The sequence below is a fragment of the Xiphias gladius genome, chromosome 21 (genome assembly GCF_016859285.1).
Source record: "Xiphias gladius isolate SHS-SW01 ecotype Sanya breed wild chromosome 21, ASM1685928v1, whole genome shotgun sequence".
In the NCBI taxonomy this organism is placed as follows: domain Eukaryota; kingdom Metazoa; phylum Chordata; class Actinopteri; order Istiophoriformes; family Xiphiidae; genus Xiphias; species Xiphias gladius.
The window spans coordinates 22472045-22495929 of record NC_053420.1 but is presented as its reverse complement, the minus strand read 5'-3'; the positions used below and the strand labels follow the sequence as shown (position 1 = coordinate 22495929).

General features: G+C 42.0%; 2 protein-coding genes and 1 long non-coding RNA gene across 3 annotated transcripts; all 3 read left to right on the top strand.

Annotated features, from left to right (window-relative positions):
- tnks1bp1 (tankyrase 1 binding protein 1) lies at positions 1 to 18501 on the top strand. The gene is made up of 11 exons (XM_040159056.1): positions 1 to 101; positions 2229 to 3260; positions 4283 to 5876; positions 6039 to 6725; positions 14707 to 14819; positions 15502 to 15598; positions 15905 to 16049; positions 16199 to 16335; positions 16438 to 16619; positions 16752 to 16837; positions 17542 to 18501. The coding sequence occupies exons 2-10, from the start codon at positions 2239 to 2241 to the stop codon at positions 16825 to 16827; spliced, it is 4053 nt and encodes a 1350-aa protein (XP_040014990.1). The 5' UTR covers positions 1 to 101; positions 2229 to 2238; the 3' UTR covers positions 16828 to 16837; positions 17542 to 18501.
- A 515-nt stretch (positions 18502 to 19016) lies between these two features.
- Positions 19017 to 21107, top strand: LOC120807270 (beta-crystallin B3-like). Its single transcript, XM_040159054.1, has 6 exons — positions 19017 to 19309; positions 19702 to 19783; positions 19929 to 20044; positions 20176 to 20308; positions 20385 to 20527; positions 20692 to 21107. Exons 1-6 carry the CDS (start codon positions 19017 to 19019, stop codon positions 20984 to 20986), a joined length of 1062 nt encoding a protein of 353 aa, XP_040014988.1. The 3' UTR covers positions 20987 to 21107.
- A 2129-nt stretch (positions 21108 to 23236) lies between these two features.
- LOC120783166 lies at positions 23237 to 23885 on the top strand. Its single transcript, XR_005706307.1, has 3 exons — positions 23237 to 23352; positions 23570 to 23692; positions 23825 to 23885. It is a non-coding gene; the product is annotated as an uncharacterized LOC120783166 (long non-coding RNA).

Genomic DNA, 23885 nt, shown 5'->3' with positions numbered 1-23885 from the left:
GCAGGCGAGACCATCGCGGACAACTTGAGAGACAATTTTCTTTTGTAACTTCTTCCCGCTTCCTTCCTTCCTCAACCTGTATGACTGCGTGAAGACTAAAGGTAAAAAAAAAAATAAATAAATAAAAAACATACCGAAAACTTTTACGTCGCTAACGTAGTGTAAATTATCCCAGCCGGTGGGGAAGTTCATGGAGCTGATTTTTAGAGCAGGTGCACAACGTGTAGGATATATGTTTTTTCTAGCTGTCTAACGTACATGCCGTGGGTGACGTTAAAATCCTGGTACGAGTAAACACACACATGTGTCCTTACAGACGACTCGCAGTTTCGTTCACAGGACCGACAACCTGGCCGGAATTAAACTTAAAAGTTACACACATTTATCTCAGTTTTCTCTGTCCAGTCTCAGAGGACACGCTGCTGGTTCAACGACTGGGAGTTCGTTGTTGACGCGTTTACTAGTTACTCATTAACAACAACCAATGAAACGTATGTATTGGTCCAAAGTTAATTTCACCGTTGCATGTATGCGCCAAGTCATTGTATCGCCGTGTTTGGCTCCCCGGGACGAAGCTGATAAGGGGTTAGTTTTCCCAGCATCAGTCAGGGGTGTAAATGAATAACACGGTGGACATCAGAACGAAAGGCGCCGAGTGTGACGATGGCCCGGGCAGGGTAACAGGCTCTAAAAAGCAAACACAGATAAAGAAACTCAGAAGCCTACAAGCTGAGTGCTGCAGTGCATGTACGTGGCCTAAATAAGCAACAGGAGTCATCAATCAGCTGAAGCTTTATCTGCTAGACAGTGTTTATTTCTTAGGAATTCAACTGTAAGGAAAAGACGAGCAAAGCAGAAATCAGCCAGTGCGCATTATTTAACCCCAGCGGGTGGTGTTGCACAGCTTTAGGAGCCCGGTCCGATCATTACACAATATCATGCAAAATCCAGAGGTGTTGTGTGCTTAAGCAATGAGGCAAAAATGGGCAATTACTACACGTCACATGCAAGAGTGGCCCTAGAGCACACGCTGACTGTGAATCAAAGCTGTTTATGCACACCAGCTGCAGATGAATGCTGTAGTAGTGACACAGTCTCATATTGCTGCCACCTTGAGCATTGTGAAGTATCAAACTGTGGGGCGGGGAGTTACCAGTTTGTGCCAGAGTCTTTCAGGTCAAACCAGATGACATCCTGATTACAATGACTGCGCAGTATAGTTCAACAGATTTGAGAGCATAACCGTTTTGCCTTTTTCACACGCTGTGTGAATGCTCAGGTGACAGTCTCAAGGTAGCTGCAACTGATCATCTGTCAGTGGTTTCAGTCCAATTCGAGATCTGATATGACAGTGTCCTTACTGCAGAACATGTAGTAGACGTGTGTGGTGACTCATCAGGTCGGCTTCAGTCTCTGACAACATGTCTACTGCCCTTCCTGCTTGGACTCCTATTTTAGTAGCTCAGAGTTTTCGGAAATTTTATCGACCAAACAATCAGTCGGCAAAATAATCGACAGATTGATTTATAATGAAATTAATCCTTAGTTGCAGCCCTATAATTAATGACATGACCACAGCTGTTGGGCCCACCTTGTCGGGTCCACTATGAAGCGATGATGAAGTGATCAGAGATCCACGACAGAAAGTTAATAACCTGTTATTAGTTAGATATGACATGTTCAATTCATTCTTGAAAGGGTCTAGAGTTGATATATTATTTTGAAACAATAAATGTATGTTGCTCTTTGGCTTAAAGAAATAGTTTGTCCTTGACAGTTGAGCCCAGTTAGACAATACAGGAGCTACTTGCAACATTGCACTTATCCCCCAGGCTAAAAAAAAGCGACAGTGATGGGTCAGATCTTGACTATGAGGGAGAAACTGGTCATTGTTGGTTTAATTCTGTAAAACAATAGTGCATTAATTGTCAACACATTTTTATTATTAAAAAAGTAAACTGAAGAAAGAAACTCAGTAAGAAAATAAAAATGACTGCAGCAGGAAGACTTTTCATGGTTACTGGTGTGCGTTTAGTGTAACTGACTAGTTTCTCTTTGCTCCTGCAGAGGTAATGTGCTTTCAAAAATCTAGACCGACCAGACCTATCCCAGTCGTCGTTGCAACAGCATAACCGGCTGCCTGTGTCTCAGCTGAGAGTGGTAATGTTTTTCCGAGGTAAATATGTAGTTTGCAGTATATCAATGTGTCCTCTCCGCTCCTCTTTCAGCGACTCAGTTATGGAGAGCTCCACTGAGACTTCCCAGACTAGAGGTGCCACAAAACCCAAGCCGACTCCAGCCCCCAAACCTCGGCTCACTCCCAAGCCCTTCTCTCTTCAGAAGAACACCACCTTTCGCTCCATCCATGCTCCAAAGACGGTCACCACAACGTCTAAGTCAACAACAAACCAGACTGGAAAATCTGAAGCCACAGTTGTCCCCAAACTGACTCTGACTGCCCATGCTCAGAAACTTCCTCAGCAAACCACCACCTCTGAGTCCAAACCCAGCTCTGTAAGTGTGCATATCAAAGATAAACCAACAACTACCAAAGAAAGTAAAGCAATTCCAAATGAAGAGGATAGTCTCGATTCTACTGTAGCTCCAGGAAAATCTGATCTTGCTTCACAAACTGCCCCAGCCACAGAGACACCCATATCCGAGCCATTCCAAAAAGACGATGTCATCCAAACAAACCACAAAGCATCCACGGATTTTGTAACTAACTCAGAAGAGAAAGACAGAAAAAGGAAAGAAGATGAAGCTCAGACTTCTGTCGTCCAAAAGCCTGAAGAATCAGGGAGCGACGATTCTTTTACAGCCAATCCAACAAATGGATTGGGCGGCACCAGGAAGTGTCTGTCCACGGAGGTCACCTCAAAGTGTGAGCCTGGTGGTCTGTCCCTGCCTCCCAAGCCCACCATAACTCTATCTACAAGCAGCACCAAAGATGATTTAAACAAGCCAGTGTCCTCAGATCCAAAGCAGAGCCAGACAACAATAGAACCGTCAAACAGAGAGACTGATGAAGAGGGACTGAAGGAGGATTATAGCGGAGGGGGAAGTATTAAACGCAGAATCAGTCTTCTGTTTGATTCCTCGTTGAGGCCAGAGGTCATGACGAAGCGAGAGGAGCCAGAGATTATAAATAGTACACGAGGTGTAAAGGAGCGAATTAAACACTGGGCAGCGGAAACAAGTTCTGAGGGTCCGAAGACTGAGAAGAAGCCTCAGGTTGCACCCCGACCTCGATCTAGGAGGTGAGTGAGTTTCTCTTCATTTGCGCTGTTTGTGTTTGGTGACATGACCAGACATGAATAAAAGGAAAAGAACATTCTCTTCAAAGTGCAACCAAGCAAGAAGTTTATTTTATGCTTAATGGCACATATTATTATGACTGGCTATTAATGTGCCAATTTCCTTCTGGGAACAATTAGTACTTCATGTGAGCAATAATTTCGTTTCTTTTTTTTTTCTTGATATAATTTTCTTTTATTTTCAGAGCTGAGGTGTAATAAAGACTATTATTTAAACCACAGTGCAGACTGCAGCTTCCTTTATGTTGTTTTTGTCGTTTGGCTCCCTTGAAGAGAGGGCAGCGCAAGTCTAGAACTGTTGAGGCAGGAAAGTTTGAGTGTCACCACTGTTTTCATTTCCTTCTTGTTTAATGTGTAGTGTGTGTGTGTGGACAGTCATAGGGGTGTGGTAAATGAATAACGTTGCTTGCAATATCAAGATTGTGGCCAGATTTATGTCCTCAAACAACTACAGTCAAATACAAGTGAAAACCAGGCCACCTCAGATTGTGAATTTTTAGATTATATGTCCAACCTACTACGAGAACGCATGACAGTTAAAGATGTACTTAAGTACAAATTTGAGCTGCTATTTCTTTACATGAGTATTTCAGCTGCTATTCCAACTACAATGGATGTGAATAGAATTTTTTTTGTGTTGCTCACATCATTGAAAATGTACATTTAAAAAACTCAACAGCAACGTGTCTTTATACATTCAGTACTGGAACTACCTTCTAATGACGAAACAAGTTACTGGAAAGATAAGTTGCTCTTTAAATTGTTAACTTTTAATGCTCTGAGCACCGCAAAAGAAATTCATCTCTGATGATGAGTTAGACTCAGACAATTTCACAAGACCTGGCAAATAAAATTAAAACAATCTGAATGGCTAGATATATCTAGATTGTTCTAGATTGGTTGAGGGCAGACCAACCCTTTAAAGGAGTAGTTCAACAGCCTGCTGACTGTGTTATCTATTACAGCTTTGAGCCTGCGACTGCTCCAATAGCTGAAAAAATGCCAAAAACACCACATTTTGAACCACCTGGAACCGGAAAGTCGTCTACACAGGCTATGGATCCCCGTTCAAAGGTCTCCGCAGCTGAAATCCCCTCGGAGTCCCCAGTGGAACCATCCAAAGACGTTCCTACAGAAAAGAAGTCTTCGAAGAGCTCAACAGAGACAACGGTAGAGGACGAGCCGAACAAATCAACAGAGGGTGAGGTTCGACTACGCAATCGCAGACCATGTACAACCCAAACTGCCAACGATGAGGGAGACTCAGCTTCAAGTGAAAGTGCCCAGCGCGCTCCAAAGAGAGACAGTTTTAAACGTCGCTCTGTGCGCTTTGGTATCGTGGAGAGGGATGATGGTGGGCCTCCAGAGATCCTGGGCTCAGCTTCTGAATCCAGTTCAGAAGAAGAAGAAGAAGGAGAGGCTCCTGAGGATAAAGCTTTGGAGGATACCCCTGTTTCTTTGTCTGTCCACAGACGAGTAGGAATTCTTCAGAAGAAGGAGGATGAGATCCAAAAGCAAGAAGAGAAACAACTAACACATCTGGAATTTGAACAGAGACGGAGAGCAGAGGAGAACAAACCGGCAGGACATAAGTTAGAAGAGGAGCGTAAAGGAGAAGAGAAAGAAAGGGAGAAAGAAAATTTTAGGGAGAGGGAAGAGATTAGGCTTAGGGAAGAGGAGAAACAGAGAGAGGAAGAAAGGGAAAGAGAGAGGTTGAAGGAGGAGGAAATGGAGAGGAACAAAAAAGAGGAATGGGAGAGAGAAAGGTTTAAAGAAGACGAAAGGGAAAGGAAAAGGCTGAGAGAAGAAGAAATTGAAAGGGAAAGACAGATGGAGGTGATGTGGCAAAGACAGAGAGAGGAGGAAAGAGAGAGGGCGAAGCAGAAAGAAGAGAGACTAAAGCAAGATCGGAAGGAGAGAGAAAAAGAAAGACTGAATGAGGAGAACAGGAAAGAGGAGAGACTGAGGGAGGAAAAAGAAAGAAAGAGGCTTAGAGAAAAAGAGATTGAAAGGGAAAGACAGATGGAGGTGATCTGGCAAAGACAGAGAGAGGAGGAAAGAGAGAGGGCGAAGCAGAAAGAAGAGAGACTAAAGCAAGATCGGAAGGAGAAAGAAAAAGACAGACTGAATGAGGAGAAGATGAAAGAGGAGACACTGAGGGAGGAAAGAGAAAGAAAGAGGCTGAGAGAAGAAGAGATTGAAAGGGAAAGACAGATGGAGGTGATGTGGCAAAGACAGAGAGAGGAGGAAAGAGAGAGGGCGAAGCAGAAAGAAGAGAGACTAAAGCAAGATCAGAAGGAAAGAGAAAAAGACAGACTGAATGAGGAGAACAGGAAAGAGGAGAGACTGAGGGAGGAAAAAGAAAGAAAGAGGCTGAGAGAAGAGGAGGAGAGATTGATTCATGAACACGAGGAACACAGATTGGAGGGGAAACTGAGAGACGAGGGAATGAAAAAAGAGAAACATAGAGAGGAGGAGTGGGAAAAAGAGTGGGTGAAAAAGACAGAAAGTTTGATTAGCCAAGAAGAAGAGAGGGAGAGAGAAAAGGAGCTGGAGTTGATGTGGCAGAGAAAGAAAGAGGAGGACAGAGAGAGAGCGAGGCAGAAAGAGGAGAGACTCAAACAAGAAGAGAGGGAGAAAGAAAGATTAAGAGAGGAGGCTGAGGAAAGAGAGCGGGAGAGGCAAAGGAGGATGGAAGAGGAAGAGAGGATGAAGGAAAGACAGAGACAGGAGGAGGAGGAGAGAACAAAAAGGGAGCTTGAGAGGAAAATGCAGCAAGAAAAAGAGGAAGAGATGGAGAGAATGAGGCAAATAGAAAAACAGAGAGAGGAGGAGGAAAGGGAAGAGGAAAGGAAGAGACAGATGGAGAAAGAAAGAGTGGAGGGGCTTGAGAGAAAGATGCAAGAGGCATTGGTAAGAAAGCAAGCAAAGGAACTGGAAGAAAAGCTAAGGATGGATGAAGAAAGAGAAAAAGACGAACTTGGGTTGACCAACAGGGAAGGAGAGAGTGCAGTGGCAGAGGCAGAGTCAAATTTAATCAGCTTTGACTCTGACGATGAGCCTCAGAAGTCAGAAACACTGCAATCCCCCTTAGCAAAAATCCATGGGCCCACAGAGACTCCAATCGAAGTTGTTTATGATGACTTCTCTGTCAGAAAGCCTCTGATCGAGATTGATTTTGATGATTTTTCAGTCAAACCAAAGAGGTGGGGCTCACAGGAGAAAGCAGAAACTAGTCCAGTTGTCCAGAGCTGGGCTACAAGTTCTGTGGATAAAGAGGATGTGGAGCTGCTGGTGCCCCTGAATGTATTCCCTCAGGAAAACAAAGCACCAGAGCAGGTGGCAAAACCAGACAGACCAGAGCCTACACCAGCCAAGGAAAGACCAGAGGAGGAGCAGCTCATGGAGGTAAATACAAAATTCTGTCCCATTCGCTTGGAATGCGACTTGACTGATTTGTGAACACCAGCCTTTGAAAGGCCAGATTAATGAGAAACGGTGAGGATAACAGAACAGAGACAGGAGTGTACATGTAAACGTGTTTTTTTCACCACTGAATCATATCAGCCAGGCAGCCACACACCTCACCTGCACCAACACATTGCCATTCTTTTAGCAAGAGAAAAAAATATCTTGTCATACTTGCTTCGGCCTGATTAAGTTGTGATATAAGAACATGTTTGTGTGTGTGTGTGTGTGTGTGTGTGTGTGTGTGTGTGTGTGCGTGCGTGCGTGCGTGCGTGCGTGCGTGTGTGTGTGTGTAGCTTTGACATTGAGTAATGAAACAAGCGTGGCCTGAAATCCAAATCTAAGTGCCCGTGCTGACAGCAATAGCTTATTTCCTACGATACAAAAACTAGAAAATGGGCTCGGTAGACTGCTGACCTCCGCCAAGGCTGATGTCAAACAACACACACCAGACTTCAGAGGAAAAAGTTCAAATTCATATTAAATGACCTGGATCTGTCCCCAAAATTACTGGATTTTTCGCTGGCCCATGCCCCATCCCTACATCAAGTTCGTTGCAGATCGGTTCAGTACTTTTTGTGTAATCCTGCTGACAAAAAAAACAAACAGACACGGGTGATTACATAACCTCTTTGGAGGATGTAAATTTCAGAGTAAGATAAGTGACTTAAGTGGTGTGACAATTTAAAAAATCACTTTCGTGAATATGAATGGTTCTCAGTCAGTGCTCTCAAATTAATTCCTCTGAAGACGTTAGGGATCTTCTTTTATATACATGTACAGTATTGTGCAAGGGCAGGATTCATTCCAATATTTTAAGTCCCTTCACTCTCAGTTCTTAATGTAATGTCTGAATCTTCCAGGCATCTGCAACAGTACGTAATAATGGATGAAATCTGTGTTATGTGGTTTTCTGATGTCAGAGGGTGGTTATGGTAATCAGAAATATAACACAAAGTGTCTACTACTTTCACTTTGTTCTTATTTGTGTGTAGAGAAAAAAATATTTTTAAAGCAAAGAAAGCAGTGGAAAAGAAAAAGATCAGGTAGGAGCATGTAAAGGAAGGATGGATTATTTCACATGGGCACCTTGGATGGGTTATCTCCAGCAGCTGTGGGGGAGTCTTTACATACAGTAATGTTACCTCATAAGTGCTAGTGTTTTGTAATGGATTATGGAGCCAGCCCAGCAATTTGCATCTTAGGGAGACCTCCACCACACATTTTTTAGATTTGTTTTTTGTTGTTGTTTTGCAGTAAGACAGCCCTCATTATTACTGTAGTTAACAATGTCAATAGGGATTAGTCAGCCATCTACTAAACTATTCAGTGGTTCATTGAATACACCACGTTTAGCTCATAGGCCGTTCTTGCCAAGAGTGAAATGAGAAGACTGATCCCCACTCTCACGTCAGTAGGATAATTATTTTCTCTGTATTTTCGATTTTCTCGAGAACCATTCATCCAAAAAAACTTCCTCAGCACTGCATATGTGAAGCCGATCAGATGAGCAGTTCTAGAGAAAATCAAGAACAGACAGATTATGTGTGTGTGTGTGTGTGTCTGATGTGAATGTTCTGTCAATAATTTTTAGTTCATTTTAAATCTATAAAGTTGTGAGGTCAATAGTTTAGCTTGACGCTGGACTGTTGGTGACTGAAGACTTCTACCACTCCAGTGGATCTTTTATCCTACAAACTAGACAAGAATTTAATTTTTATTAGAGCTGATTGCATTTGTGCTGTAAAATTAATAAAAACGGTGACAGTGTTAATTTGCACATATTATTTCATATGATAAAATATTTGAATAGCATAAGGCACAAAGTTTATTTTCTGATTCAGTCATTTCACGTTCAAAGACCCATTGAAGTTGTATCGCAGCTGCAGTCAACAAACCATGTCTGAACTAACTTTGGGTGGATCCACTAATAAACGTCATCGCTGCACAGCATGAAGGAAGTAGTCCTAATCAGTTGGGAGTGTAATAGTAAGCTAATGTTACTTAGAAATTTTAGCCATGTTAGCAATGTTAGCCTCAATGTTATAGGTAGTAGAGTAAGAAGCTAGAGTGGAGATTGCAGCCTAAACACAAACCTACAAATTCCCTTAATACAATTTAAAGTGCCTTCTGCTTGCTGAAAAAATGAACATTAAAAATGTTCATTTGAAAAGCACAGGGAAATAGGATCACACTTCAGTATGAAAAGAGACAAGGCAGAAAACGCAAATAATTCCAGGTGAACGGAGTGAAGAGTTGCGGTTGCAAATCATAGCGAATGAACAGCTGACAGGCTGTGCCAGTCAAGACGGATTGGTTAAGCACCTGTTTAAACATGCAACATTTTTGTGGCGTGAATGAAAACACTGAATTCTGGAGCCCTAAACTGTGTGTTTGTATGTGTGCATCATTGTGATATTGTGTTTCTGTTTGCAATGTGCATACTTCAGCAAACAAACCCTAACCCACATAACCAGTGAGCGACTGTAAGGGGGCATTGTACATAACCACTTCCCTGCCATAAGGCCACTTAGGGTTGAGGCTTTGTCGGTCATGACCGTGAGTACATCCTTGTTTTAACCACTGGGTGGTGCTCGCGCTCTTAAAAATTGCACTTCCTTATGCTTCCTTCCTGAAGTGCATTTTATGTAGAGCACCTTACACTGCTATGATATGGCCACCATCACACTAAACAGTATGGTTTGATAAATTAAATGTATGCTTTTTATGCTGCAAGAAAACCCTCTAATGTACAGACCCTATTGTGTGGCAGAGAAAAGCAGTGCAATATGACAGAGCAGAATAATGAAAATGTTTACTGGGCAAACACAAGCTGTGCAGCCGCCCGTGCGCCCTCATTCAGGCTACTGACTAAAAGACAGACAGACGGACGGATGGATCTTATAGTGAGTAGGGCCTAGGTGTTATGTGGGCATCGTGTCCTCATTTGGACCTGTCCAACAGGGAAACGGGTCAGAATGACCATACATGGTGCCCCTATCTGCTCTTTTTCTCTGTCTCTCTACTCAATCCCTCCACCCAGTTTTGAGAGAGAGCCTGTCACCCCACTGCACACATGCACACACACACACACACACACACACGCGCGCGCACACACTATTTCTGGCACACGTACAAACAAAGAGGATGGGCTAAACTGCAGACAAGAAAGTGCACAAGTCCACTGTCCATTCTTTTAGGCATCTATCTAGCGCTCCCTGTTGCTCAAACTTTCTCTAAGCTTTTCAAACGTCTACCTGCTGTCTTCTCTTCCCTCTCCGCTCACAAAGACCTGGTTCATTCATCACCTGCATTTAGCTACAGGAAGAGAGCAGTGGAGGGAGGTACAGAAAACACCTTGGCCCAACCTGCCGCACCTTCCTTCCCTCGGGATTTTCCACATCCGAGCAAAGACCTCCTCTTTGTTGTGATGTTCTCTGAAATCACTCAGGTCTAGAGGAGATAAAGGGGGTGATCTACCTCTCTGTACCTGGCTTTGGATGTTTGGAGAGGCAGATATTTCCCACGCTGCTTTTCCTTTTTTTTTTCTTACTGAATGGAAAATGAAGTCGCCATGTGAACCAGGACGCAGGTACACAAGCAAACAGGCTTGACTCAGTCAAATCCAAAAGATAAGAGAGGTAACACTTACTTATATAAGACTTAAAGTTGCTTTCATATTTTTTTTACTTCCAAAGTTGAAGCGTAAAGGAAGTTTTTGATTGAGACTTCTGTCGGTGTCTTTTAAATGGACGATAATGTGATATAATGATGGGAAAGACTTTCTTTGGAACGCTGCTGTTTAGGATGTCACATCCATCATTGTGAATGCTGCTGTGGAGTAGTGTCGTCACAGTGCAAACACATGGCTGGTTAGACTATTTACTTCTTTACTGACAGCAAATAATAGACTGTTCCAGGAAGTTTTGTGTGACCTGAACCATAAAAATATGGAGAGAGAGGATGGAGCCCGCACAAATGAAAGAAGGACTATATCTTGCTTTGTATGATGTCAGAAGCCGTCTTTCTGCAAAAGACAGATTGAGTTTTCTTTACCTTCTGCTTGCTGAAAATGACCACTGAAAGCCAGATCACACATCCAGCTTTTTGACTCACCCACAAAATCCCTTAAGCTCTAACAAAGTTGAACTTGAGTTTCTCCAGTGACCCAGTTCCCATGGTGACCCTAGTGCCAGGACGACCAGCTGTGTGAGCTTTTCAACCATGCAGTACTTGGGTGGGAAACTGTCGGCCGCCCAGCTGCAGGTGGCGGGTTGGGTGGGCAGCGTACGACGCTCCTTGCAAGAGGCTCTGGAGCTGGTGTGGGGCACCGCAGAAGAGAAGCAGGAGGAGGAAGAGGAGGACAAAGAAGCAGACGAATACGGTGGAGATGGAGGAGGAAGGTTTCAGAGAGCCATGTCACCTCTTCGTAGCTTCGCCAGACGCAGCAGGAGATCCCTGCGCCGCTTCTCCATCAGAAGTCGGCAAACTCTGCAAAGGGGAACCACTGAAACCTGCTCTGTAAGAGCTGCTACATTAACTCAGTAGATGGCAATGCATGCGCTTTAATGTTCTGCACTTATCATTTCCAGGTCAAGTCTAATTCCAGTCTATCGTTTAATGAAAATCCCATTTTACTTTAAAGGCTTGGCCTGCTCATTTTTATTGACATTAGGTACAGTGATAAATGAACGTGGCAGTTTTTAAAGCCCAAGTTTAAGTGCTGGTTACATTTTGCTCCAAAGCTCCATCAATACCATGTAACTCATTCCCAAGTCAAATATTTCCACGTCCATGAGTCAACAGATGCCCATAAAAATGTAAAGAGGGAGTGAAGTAGGCAGTGGCAGTCTGTTTCAGGAAGGACACAGTTATCTGATACAGTTGTCCAAATGTAGTGTTTTATCAGTGTACATGCACGCCCTTTCCCTCCTTGTCTGTGGTGTGTGTCGGAGATAAAGCAAAGGACTGTAACAAAGTGTGACACACTTAGAGAAGGTTTATCCAAGTATGGCTGTTTATGTCTGAACCCTTTGTATCTGCATCTGCCTTTAGTTCACGTCGCTCACATTTCATTTCACTTAGTCATGGCTGTTGACCTTTTAGCTCTTTTTCACGGCAGAAATTGATGTTTTTATCCAAATATATATCCTGGCAGTGCTGCCCATTACAGTAATTACCCAATACAGTAGATTATGATCTTACATTTTACTAAAAAAATGTGAGAATATTTGCACAAGACACAGTTTATTATAATTTTACATTGTCATATATTACTTTTAAATAATAAGATTAATTGGGCACAAATTTTTAGAAGTATGAATGAAAAATTCACCCTAGTATACATGTTTATCTGGATATCATAATATTGTTTGGCATTTTTTTAAAGTCTGTAAATAGTTAAGTCAAGATTAAGCACAAGAATTATAATAGATTTCCTGATGAAATAGCACTTTGTCCAATAGGTCTACAGGGAAAATGCTGCCTAACAGCATGAAAGCCGATAATACGCTTTATATCTTATTTTAATGCTGTATATCAGTGATCTGCTCTGGAAAAAAAACCAAATGTATATTTCATTACCAGCTGCAACACATGAGGCAGTTTACTTATTAATATTTAAGGCATATCTGTCTCTGAATCTTTTTAAAAAATAATTTTTCAAGTGTCAACTGTGAGTGTGAATGTGTGCGTTTGTCTCTTTGTTTATATGTGGGTGTGCATGCAAAGGGGACACAAAGACATACAAAGAGAAAATAACCTGCAGGCTATTTCCACTCTTAATTAGATGATCCATCACTTTTCTTTATTAGAGGTGATGTTTTGTTGACAGTCTTCATCTATTATCCTGGATTTAGAGTCTCGGTTAGTCGTGCTTGTGGCATCTTTTGGATGTTCTCCTCTCCACTACATCGTAAAAAGGCTCTCTTTCACATTCCATTGACCAGGACAAAAATGTGATGCAGGTAAACTATAATGAAGCCGACTCTGTCTTGACTTGTTCATCCTCCGCCCTTCCGAGCACATACTGTACTGGCCCTACACAGGTTTATTGCAGCTTACAGGTGTAGTTTTTTTTTTTTTTGTGGTGAAGATTTTTAACTTATCTGTTCTTTGTTTCTGCACTTGTGTGGATGTTTTTGTCCAAAATGTTCAGTTATTAGTAGGAAAATATGGGATCTAACAGTATGCCTCAATAGAGTTTCCATAGTGTATTAGTATAGCGTATTCCATATGTATATGCATTATCTCTGAATTTCTGTGCATATGTAGATTAAAGTTGCACTAACAGATATTTTTATTATTTTATTATATATTATTTACAGATATTTATATTAACAATGGCTCAAATGAAAATATGTCATGTGAATGGTGCCAGTCATAGTGACGAACCAGCAGGGCTTATCACATTTCCCTTTCAGCTTTACGAAGCATTTTAGCATCTTTCAGCTCATTGTTTTGGTTGTACAGCCTGCAACTTCACATTTCTGGTTTGGTCTCACCTTTGTCAACTTTGTTTCCATCCACAGCAGTGCAGATGTTTTTTATGAAAAAGCTCTGACAAGCCCTCTGTATGCTACCTGCCCAACACCAAATGACAGACAGACAAAGTTAGCGACTAGCTAGTGAACATAGTGGAGCATTTATCCACTAAAGAGCCAAATATTTCCCTCAGGAGTTAGTAGAGGCCAAAGCAGAACTAAAAGGGGAGAGAAATAATGAGCTTAAATTTAAATTCTCTTGGGCAGAGTAATCTTTTGCTTTTCTCAGACACAGACTTGAGAAAAGTGGACTGGCTGTTTCATTTGAATCCATATACTTGAGACTGAGATACACTTGCCTAATGTCTCATTCATTGTTGCAAACTGATTACTTGTACTACTGCCAAACAGGAACTATGTGGAACTTTAATGTAGTTTCTCTTTGAATTCAACAGAGGTGAGGTGAGGGAGGTGATAGAGTCACATGGTGTACTGAAAATGTATCTAATTAAACAACATTAAAAACTTTGTGAACGGCAATGGCTATTTCCATGATAAAGGTAGGACATGCACGGTGGTGGAATTGTTCTGCTGTAGACAGTGTCTCTGTTAGACCAGACTTTGTTTTCCTCTTTAACTGAACACAGTCTGTGGTTATAGGAAAATCACTAGAAGCCTATTCATTCATTCTGTGATGCTGCCAGATAACAGGCATTGTGCAAACGAAGCTGCTCTGTGAGTCCTGAGTAATAAATGGACTCAGGAAGGAGATGAAGTGGGTATGAAATCATATGGAGGACAGGGGTGTTTACTCAAGTGTTGTTTTGTTTCCAAGTGACAATATTAGACAACACAACACTGCAATGTGCCCCTTGATAAAATGTGAAGAGAGCTTGATAATATGTTGTGAGAAGGTGCACAGTAGTTGCTTTTGTTTGAAATTTGTTTGTGTGTCTGTGTGTGGGTGTGTATCTGTGTGTGTGTGTGCAACCATGCATTCCAGCATGTGGGCGTGACAGCATGAGTGTGTTCGGTGTGTCGGCGTATACGCATATAGGTGTGTGTGCCAGCGCACACACATGCTCACGGTGTTTATTGAGGACAGCCCAGCCTCTGTGACCAGCTCATTAAAAGATGTATGCTTGGCTGGTCCTTAGTCCTCTCTCCCTCTGTAGTTAGTGATCTTGGCTCAGCACACCGTCCATTTTCTCCCCTCAGCTCCACAATGTGAAGTTCTAAAATGCAGAAATACAGAACAAAGGGGAGTATATAACATCATATGATCTTTTATGATAACACAGTAGATCCAAAGAGAGTTGAAATCAAAGTTTAGCAAATATATCCCACAATATCAAATGCTTCCTTCATGTTTTCCCCGGTTCTGTTGTATGTTTTCCTGTTCATGTTCAGTTAAATTGAATAGTCTTTCTATCTCTCAGGAACAGGTTAACAGTTATTGTATAAACGGAGAAGACAATGACACTGATGCTTTGATAGAGAGTGAGCCAGACCAGCAGAATGGGAGCTGTGAACAGACATCTGAAACTGACAGGTAGGAGAGAGGTTGCACTATAACACAATACGAAGCCCACTTACCGTGGACTACAGACTGACATCCGTTTTGTATCTCTAAGCGGCTTCGTTGCCTTCATATACCCCGATGGAAACAAACAGGACTGGACAGGTTTAAGTGTCATACTCTGTATCTAGTGCTGAAGGTGTGGCTCCACGTTAAGGTGATTTGATTCTAACTGAGCACACCTGAAAAACAAAAGGCCTATAGCTATCTGACATTGAAGTCTTAAAGTAAATAGCCTCAAGGTGCAAGTTGGAGGGCTATGTGTACCTTTGGTTTCTTAGTAAGATCAGAGGAGGGTGTAAAAATTAATCAAATGTGATTTTTAAACCAAAATGATTTTTTTTTTTTTTCAGCTTTTTGTTTGACCTTTAACCATTTTTGATTCAGACTTTGCAATGAAGGAATTTAAGTATTCAACCCAATGACACATGCAGTTTCTGTTTATGAAACATGTATCCTGTGAAAGCATGACCAACTGCAGTTGCTCATTGAAATATGCTAGCAAGTATTTTCAAGAGCTGACCTCCCTGTGCCCCCTAGTGGTTAATAGAGAACAAGACACAAGCCCCGAAGAGTAAGTGTTGTTGAAAAAAAAAATGAAAACATTGCCTTCTCTTCTCAGTCTGTGATTCTAAATAACTTTCTCTCTCTTCAGTCCAAAGCCCCTCCCCGACCAGGTTTCTGAAGTCACCTCTCAAGATGTTGATACCTGTGATTTTCAGAGAGAGCCAGAGTTCCCTCCATTCCCTGAGGTTGGTAACTCTCTGTTTCTTAAAATCCCTGCTTCGTGAATAGTGACAGCTGATTTCTGGGTGTTCTGCCACAAATATTAAAATGTAGTTCTGTTTTTTAATTTGCATCTGGAAAAATACGCGCTCTTGCATCTGCATTGTTATAGTGTGGTGGAGCATTAATACACAGTGGCGAATGAAGGGCATTCTATCCATTGCTTGCTAGATTATGTGTGTGTGTGTGTGTGTGTGTGTGTGTGTGTGTGTGTGTGTGTGTGTGTGTGTGTGTGTGTGTGTGTGTGTGTGTTTGTGTGTGTGTGTGCACAGAGCTCCACTCCTCTCCTCGATACCAGCATGCAGAGATCCAAGGCAGATGTGGGTAAGAGGCGAATTCGAACGCGTCCGTCACGCTCCCTCCATGCAGGGTTGACTCAGAGGGAGAGCCCGGATTGGAGGGCTCGTGACTCCACAGGTTATTACAGCATCCATAATGTTATCTAATCTACATGGAGGGCTGGAACTCAGCGATTGTTCATAGTAATTCAGAGTAAAAAATCAATATACACCAAGAAAAGGAAATGTTGATTTACTGCCTGTATTGACTCTTAATTATGTCTTTAGATGAAAAGGAGGCATCTTCCAAGCAAAGGGAGTCAGATTCTGAGGAGGACCAGCCAAAACCGAAGATAATTTGTTCTCCTCCTCCCACCTCTCAAAGAGTCCCCATGTTCCCTGGTCTGAGCCCTGCGGCCCTGATTGTAAGCTTGAATATAACATGTTTCCTAGTTTTTATTAAATATAACATGATGTAAAATGGTAGCATTTGCATTGAGTAACGTGTACTTGACTTGCTCCCCAAGGCTCAACTAAAAAGGAGAACAGGTGGAGGCGGGGAAGAAACAGAAGATGACAAGGGAAGAGAAGAGAAGGGAAGTCAACATGAGGAAATAGCCCCATCACCGCTCTCCCGCTCTCCTCGCTCTGCCGCTCATCTTGCGGGGGCTGCACGGGTGCTGCCACCCTTAGGCGGCACGGACACAGGGTAAGAACAGAGCATGACAGCACACTTCCAAAATGTACTCAAATCCTAGAAATGATGAGAAAATTATTCAAAAATTTGGTACGCCTTTTAATTATGACACTCCTCTGCACTGTGATTCTGTGTGTCATTCAGTGCCAACTCTTCTCCTGCTTGGCTCAAAGAACTGAAGTCTAAGAAGCGTCTGAGTCAGCATGACAGCGAGGCTTAGCCAGACACAGGTGAGTAATATGGATGAGGGGATAATTAAAATACCAAAGGCGAGGACTCTTTGCTACATAATAAAATAAAAAATTAAAATCATAACTTCTTACTATACAGAGGGTTCTTTTTGGTAAAGAAATGGGGGAATTAGCCATAGATGAGCATTGAGCATGACGGGTTTGACATTTGGCTTATACAATGAATTCATGTAGGAGTAAGGGCATCATTTAAAAGGACTAATTTGCTTGTGAGTCATGATGCAAGACAGCTGAATAGGTTTGCAATAATAGAGAGTGAATGGTTTAAGCTTTTCTGCAGTGCTGTCAGGAACACTCATGTTCTTTAATGCAGACTGTGACTAAACTGACAGCAAAGACAAAAACAGGAAATGGTCCACATCTCTGCAACATTTTCTCCTATCATATCTGAAGAGTGGGTAAAATGTCTTCATTGTACCTTAATGCTCTTTGACCAGCCATATTTTGCTCCTAACTTTGCTGGTTTGGTAATGTATAGCTTAGTGAAAAAAGGGAGACGCCACTGAATTTATGGATTTAAATATCACTTGGGCCATCAATGCTAAAACTGAATGAATTCAGGATAGTGCGGAAACCTATCTAACAAATGGTTCGTGCTAAATGCTAAATATATCACATAAATTAGATGTCTTCTTTTGTTTGAAACTTTGTTCTGAACCTACTGTATCTTTTGTTGCCTTTAGGAGACACTATGCCATTGCTGTTGAGCAAGAATTAATCCCAGTTGCTCCTGCTGCTGCTGACAGACACCTGGCCACGATTGCTCTATTTTGCACTTTGAGTGCCTTATTATGGACCTTTACTGGTATATGCAGAAGGGGAATGTGCTGACTATAGAGGCCATCAAGAACTTTTCTTATTGTAAATGAAATAATGGTGCCAAGGCTATGTGCCAAGACTGTGATGTGTTAATGCCAAGTACATGTTTTATCGACTGTTGTACAGAGACTCAATGGAGGGTGATTACCCCAATATAATTTAGCGCAAAGCCATAGACTGTCTTGTTGTTTGAATGTCATAGTCCATCGTAAACTGACAGAGACTGATGACACTAGGCTTTCAGCAGGGTGTCTCTCACACACACACACACAAACACACACACACACACACACACACACACACACACACACTGTATATACAAACAGTACCGAATATAAAAAATGGATGGCACTTTGTGTGTATTTAGTTGAAATTGTATAAAATGCCTTTTACATTATTTTACCAATCACAGATTGTCTCAAGTAAACCTACCTAGCACTTTAAGAAACATTATAACAGTTACCGTCCATGCAGTACATCTAAGCAATAGAATAATTGAGTACATAACTATAGTAACAGGGTCAAAGGAGTTTTTTCTTTTTGTGATACCATGAATGCCCGTCTTCTCTTTAAATTAAGGCTCTACAAAATGTAAAGATGCAGTACCTGGTTTTATTAAAACACCCGGGTAGCTGGTCAGAACATCACAGTGAGCTGGGAGGAAATCTTGGGCGTTCTATAACAGATTCAGGAGGTGTGTTTTGTGAAGTCATTAACCCAGAAAAATGCATTTATCTGCTTGAGATTCTTTTTTAAGCGCCTGTTTAATGTTAACAATTGACTGTCATCAATGCTGTAATCATTTATGATCAACATACTGTATGATAGGGGAAATTGAGGGAACTTTATTAAAAACTTTTTTCTATGAAATGCAGTGGAGTGTGTGTTTTTTATGGGAAACTTGCCCTGCATATTGTTAAAGATAATTTGAATGTGGAGCATGAAGAATCATAGGACTATAGGTCAATTTTAAGTTGGAAAAATTTTATAGCCGTGTTTGACAAGCTGCCGTTTCCACTCCCATCACAGTTTTTGGTCAAGTCAAAAGTAATAAATTTACTCAAAGAAACGCTAATATACTCAGATCTGAACAATCCAAACATGGAAATACTATTACTGTGAGTATTTTGGTGGATGGCACCCTAAGAACGCAAGAAATTTAAGGCAGTTTTTGGATGCTGGATGAAGAGAAAGACAAAGAAACAGGTAGAAGACAGGAGAGTGGAGAACAAGATAGCTGGGTGGGGCCGATAATGCTGAGTGAGACTGATCTCTGTTCATTCTCTTGGCTGGCAGTCAGAGCGTGTGCCCACTATAGGATCATGGTCAGGATGGCAGCATGGGCAGAGCTGGGCAGCGTTTGCCAGTGTGCCAGGGACAGAGGGGCAAGCCTATTGAGAAGCAGTGTGATGGACACAATGGGTGCGACAGACTTGCTGCATCAACAGGCTTTTTGCTGCTGTGGCCAGAAATAAACCATAAATACCCCCACTGGCCTCCAACGACCCGCTCGCCAGGCCTCCACACCCACATACACCCTCACACTGAGACAGACAGAAAAGAGAGAGAAAAGAAAGAGGAAAGACGGAGAGTGTGGCTTGTACGTGGTGCAGTGAAGCACAAGCCATCCAGGTAAAAAGAAAAAAGATCATCCCTCTCCCTGACAGGCCTCTCTCTTTTACGCTCTCCCTATTCCCTCTTCTATCTGCAGCCAAATGCTTGTTTCTTAAGTCATATTTTGTGTGTGCACTATTGATGTCTTATTCTTACATATACAACTGACACAACTTTGGATTTGAGTAAAACAAAATATGCAAATGTATTGCTGATAAATTTGATCTGCGAGTAATTAGATTGGGGCTAAGCAGCTCCATTAACAGGGAAACTTTTTTGTCTCTGCAACTGTTTAAAGTCCTACCTATGAGCATGTGCTAAAGTTTTATGATTTTTCAAGTGTTTCTGTTATTAATTTCAGAAAGTAATTATTCAAAATCACTAAATAATATTACTGCTGTGCTTTGTAAAGGGAAAATGACGGAACAGCAAGGAACCCCAGACCAGCTGCCTGCAGAGAAGGGCCAAGGAGGGGCCGGAGCCACATATAAGGTACCTTTGATAAAAGCGACTTTTTCTGTTGACTTCACACATTATATAAACAGGAAAAACGTTTAAGGAATGAAAGGAAAAAAATCCAAATCACCATGGAATTGGGACTTTGCTGATCACACCATCGACTGTTCCTGTCTTGCAGCTGGCGGTTTTTGAGTTTGAGAACTTTCGTGGAAAGAAAGTGGAGTTGTCTGGTGAATGTAAAGATGTGCTGGAGAAGACACAGCGAGTCGGCTCAGTCATTGTTGAGTCGGGACCGTGAGTGATTCAGTTTCCCTTCATTATTTCTCATCAATTTCTACTAAACCTGCAACCTGTTTTCAAGTTGTTTCCCTTGCTTAGGATGAACGTGTTCATTTATATGTGATGCATTTTCTCCTTTTCCTCAGGTGGGTGGGTTTTGAGCGTCCAGGTTTTGCAGGAGAGCAGTTTGTGCTAGAGAAAGGAGAGTATCCTCGCTGGAGCACTTGGACCAACTGGCAGAGTGCCTACAGCCTGAGCTCATTCAGGCCTCTGAAAGTGGTCAGTATTATGGTTGTAATATTAGCAGATGTAACCTCCTGCCAGGCACGCTCAAACCTGTTGTTTTCCTCTCCAGGACAGTGCAGATCACAAGCTGCACTTGTTTGAGAATGCAGGCTTTGAAGGCAGAAAGATGGAGATTGTTGATGATGATGTCCCCAGTCTGTGGGCTCATGGTTTCCAGGACCGCGTGGCCAGTGCAAAGGCTATCAGTGGAACGTAAGCTGTAACCTTCCCAGTGATATGTATTATTTATCCTTGATCCAACTGTTTTGTTTTTTAAGAGAATTTAATGGGCCTGTATTTTTTATAACAATTCTGTTCTGTTGCCCAGTTCACTGCCCCAGAAATGTGATGTACTAATCTTTTTCCTCCCTCTTAAGGTGGGTGGGATACATGTATCCTGGCTACAGAGGGAGCCAGTATGTGTTTGAGCATGGAGACTTCAAGCACTGGAATGATTGGGGAGCCACTGCACCTCAGATCCAGTCCGTCCGACGTGTGCGGGACATGCAGTGGCACAAGAAAGGGTGCTATATAGCCCCTGCCCCTGCCCCTACACCTCCCAGTCCTACTCCCGATCCTACTCCCGATCCTATCCCCAACCCCAACCCTACCCCTGACCCTAATCCTAATCCTACTCCCAACCCCAAATCCCAAACTCAACCCCAATCTTAACGCCACACCTCCAGCACCTCCTACAGCAACTGGGGCAAGATGAAGGCAGCCAGCCAGGACCCAGTCTCTCCAACATACCCTGTGTTAGTTTAGATTATCTGACCATGCAGTTTTGGAAAACTGGAACAGACAATAATGAAACATTTATCTTTGTTGGAAATAAAAGTTTTGGCCCTGCTTTTGGTAATCTGCAAATTATTGTATCTTATTTATTATGCATAAAGGGGAACTACAAAATGTGTGTTATTGAGACTATTAAAGTAACTGTGTGAGTGTATATGAAGCTAATAAGGAGCAATAATGATAATCTAAACTGGAAAACAAATGCAAAAAGATTGAGGTAAAAATGGTATGGTTAAAGGGCACAATTTTAACCATAAAGATCAGTTTACTTGCCATGAGGAGAAACACTCAACCTGTGAAAAAGTTGCCAAATGTTTTCTGTGGCTCTTTGTCACATCTGAAAAAAAAAATAACCCTGATGATGTCATCAGGGGGATCTTGGTTTGTGCTTGAGACTACAAGTTTATAACAAAGGCTCTGTTACAAACTGGGGACTGGTTTTTGAAAGATATGGGCAGGGGCGGACTGACAACAAAAAGCAGCCTGGGAATTTGCTGTCAAGCAGCCCCAATTTGATACACCCAATTCAAACTGACACAACATGTTCGTTCATTAAAAAACAAACAAACAAACAAATTAAAAAACCACAGTCTGTTAATTTGTATTGTTTGTGTTACACTAAAATGTAAAACAACAAAACTAATTTTCCAAGGTTTTCCTTCCCAAGTTTGCGTGTACAGAAAGCAAAAATCCAAAGTTGAATTAATGTAATGATCACTTGAAAACTAATTTGACTTCAGGGAGCTAGTTACGTTTTTTCTATTGCTACATACCCAGCGTTAGCATTAACAGCTGTTTACTTAGCATTCTAGAAGAAACACTGCAAGTTCAGCATCAAACTTCTCTCCTTTACTCACCAAGAGCTGTCTCCAGCAAAGGGAAAGCAATGCTAATGTTAAGTCTTGTTTTGCCCCTATTTCTTTCACTTTTTTTCATCTACTGAAAGTAGAACAAAAACATGCTGGTTAGCATGCTAACCAGCTTATCGACTAGCATGCTAACCAGCTAGCCCCAGCCCGGCTGGCCCCCTCTTGTCTGCAAAACAGTGTTTAAACATAGAATTAGATTAGAACCAGCATACTCTTTCCACAGGAGCACATTATATGCACACTTCTTTTTCACACAAAGCACACTAAATTCACATAAAGATCATTATATTCACACCATACCACACGAAGCACACTATGTTCACAATTTTTTTGTTTGCGATTTCCTTTCTGAAGAGTAAAGCGTAAAGTGTTGGGGTTTCATACGTCTGAGACCCTACCATGACTGGTGAGAACATAGCAGGCCAGGGAAGATACCTGAAAGTGCACACAGATCTCCCTGGCATGTGGCTCATGTAGCTGGTTGGTTTCTCATCATGAATCATAGAATCTTGCTCCCCTGGTTTCGGTCACAAACAAACACACCCACACACAAACAATGTTTTCATACTTGTCAGACCTGACTTTCTAATGCTAAGGGGTACTGAGGAAAAACTACTTTAGATTGTCAAGAAGCAGGCCCCAGCATCATCATCTTTTTGTTTTTGTTTTTTTGGCGCCCCTTCTCAGGCCGGTTTTCTTTTCTAGCATCGGCAACGAGTGCTAGATACTAACTGCAGCTGTGTAGCTGCACCTAAGATGACCTAATGAATATTTTTATATTGGCTATATAATGCCAGGGGTTGGGGGGAAACAAAATGATGCCTCTGGTTGAATTATGGGAAATGTAGGATTCAGTGTTTTTGGAGGTTGACTCATACTAAAAAATAAAAGTCCGAATATCTAATCCTTTGCTGCTTTGATTTTGGCCATTTTTTAGATTTTATTTTTAATCTCTTTTTAGTACTCAGACTTTATAGAAGTGCAACCCTATATGACTGGGGTATCCAACAAATAGACCTGCTTCACTTCATTCATTTTTTTCACATGTTCAGTTTTCCGCATGTGTTTTTTGCAAATAACAAATATTTCTATTTCTTATTTTGAGAAGCTTGTTATGAGAACCCCTGCTTGATATGCAAAAGAAGAGGGGTGTCATTGGTTAAAAGCAACAGTTGTACCCGCCCATAAAAAACCTAAGCATCCAATCAGACACCACCTTCATTCAGCAGGTTCGAGGGGTGGGCGGGGAACGCGCAAAATTTGAAAGTTGACCGGAAACAATGATGACCGAGAGGAAAACAGTGTGCCTCTCTTAGCCCGTCAGTGGTTTATTTAAATTAAAAAGGATATTATATCTACTTGCATGGCACTCTGGTGAGTAGTCTCATACCGTTCTGTTAAGGACATATATGTTTGTCATGTAATCGTGATGTATTTGGCTATGTTAGCGACGTTAGCAAACAGACGTTAGCCAACGTCAGTTTAGCACGCTAAAGGAAAGCATTGCTAATATTTGGTGCTCCAATCCAGTCTTTACTTTCGCCCGTACAGACGACCGTACATGTTGACCGAAATCGTGTAATTTCTTCAGTTTATTTGTTATTAAGAAGCCATGTTGAAGTTCAAATACGTCAGTCATGGAAGCCTGAAAACGCTGCCTTCCTCTGTGGACCCCATCGCCAGCCGAAGCTCGCGACTCAACCAGGTGTTTCAGGTACAGTATGGCTTTGTGTCCTGATGCCATTAGCTGTGCATATGTAGGGTCTCAACCGCTTTATACAGTTTAATACCAGCCGCAGTAACTGTTAGCTGACTTCCTTTTTCTGTGTTTATGTGCTGTCCCCAGGGCCGAGCCAGCCTGTGTGGGCAGCAGGGAGGATGTACTTTGGGTCGAGAAGAGTTTCTGG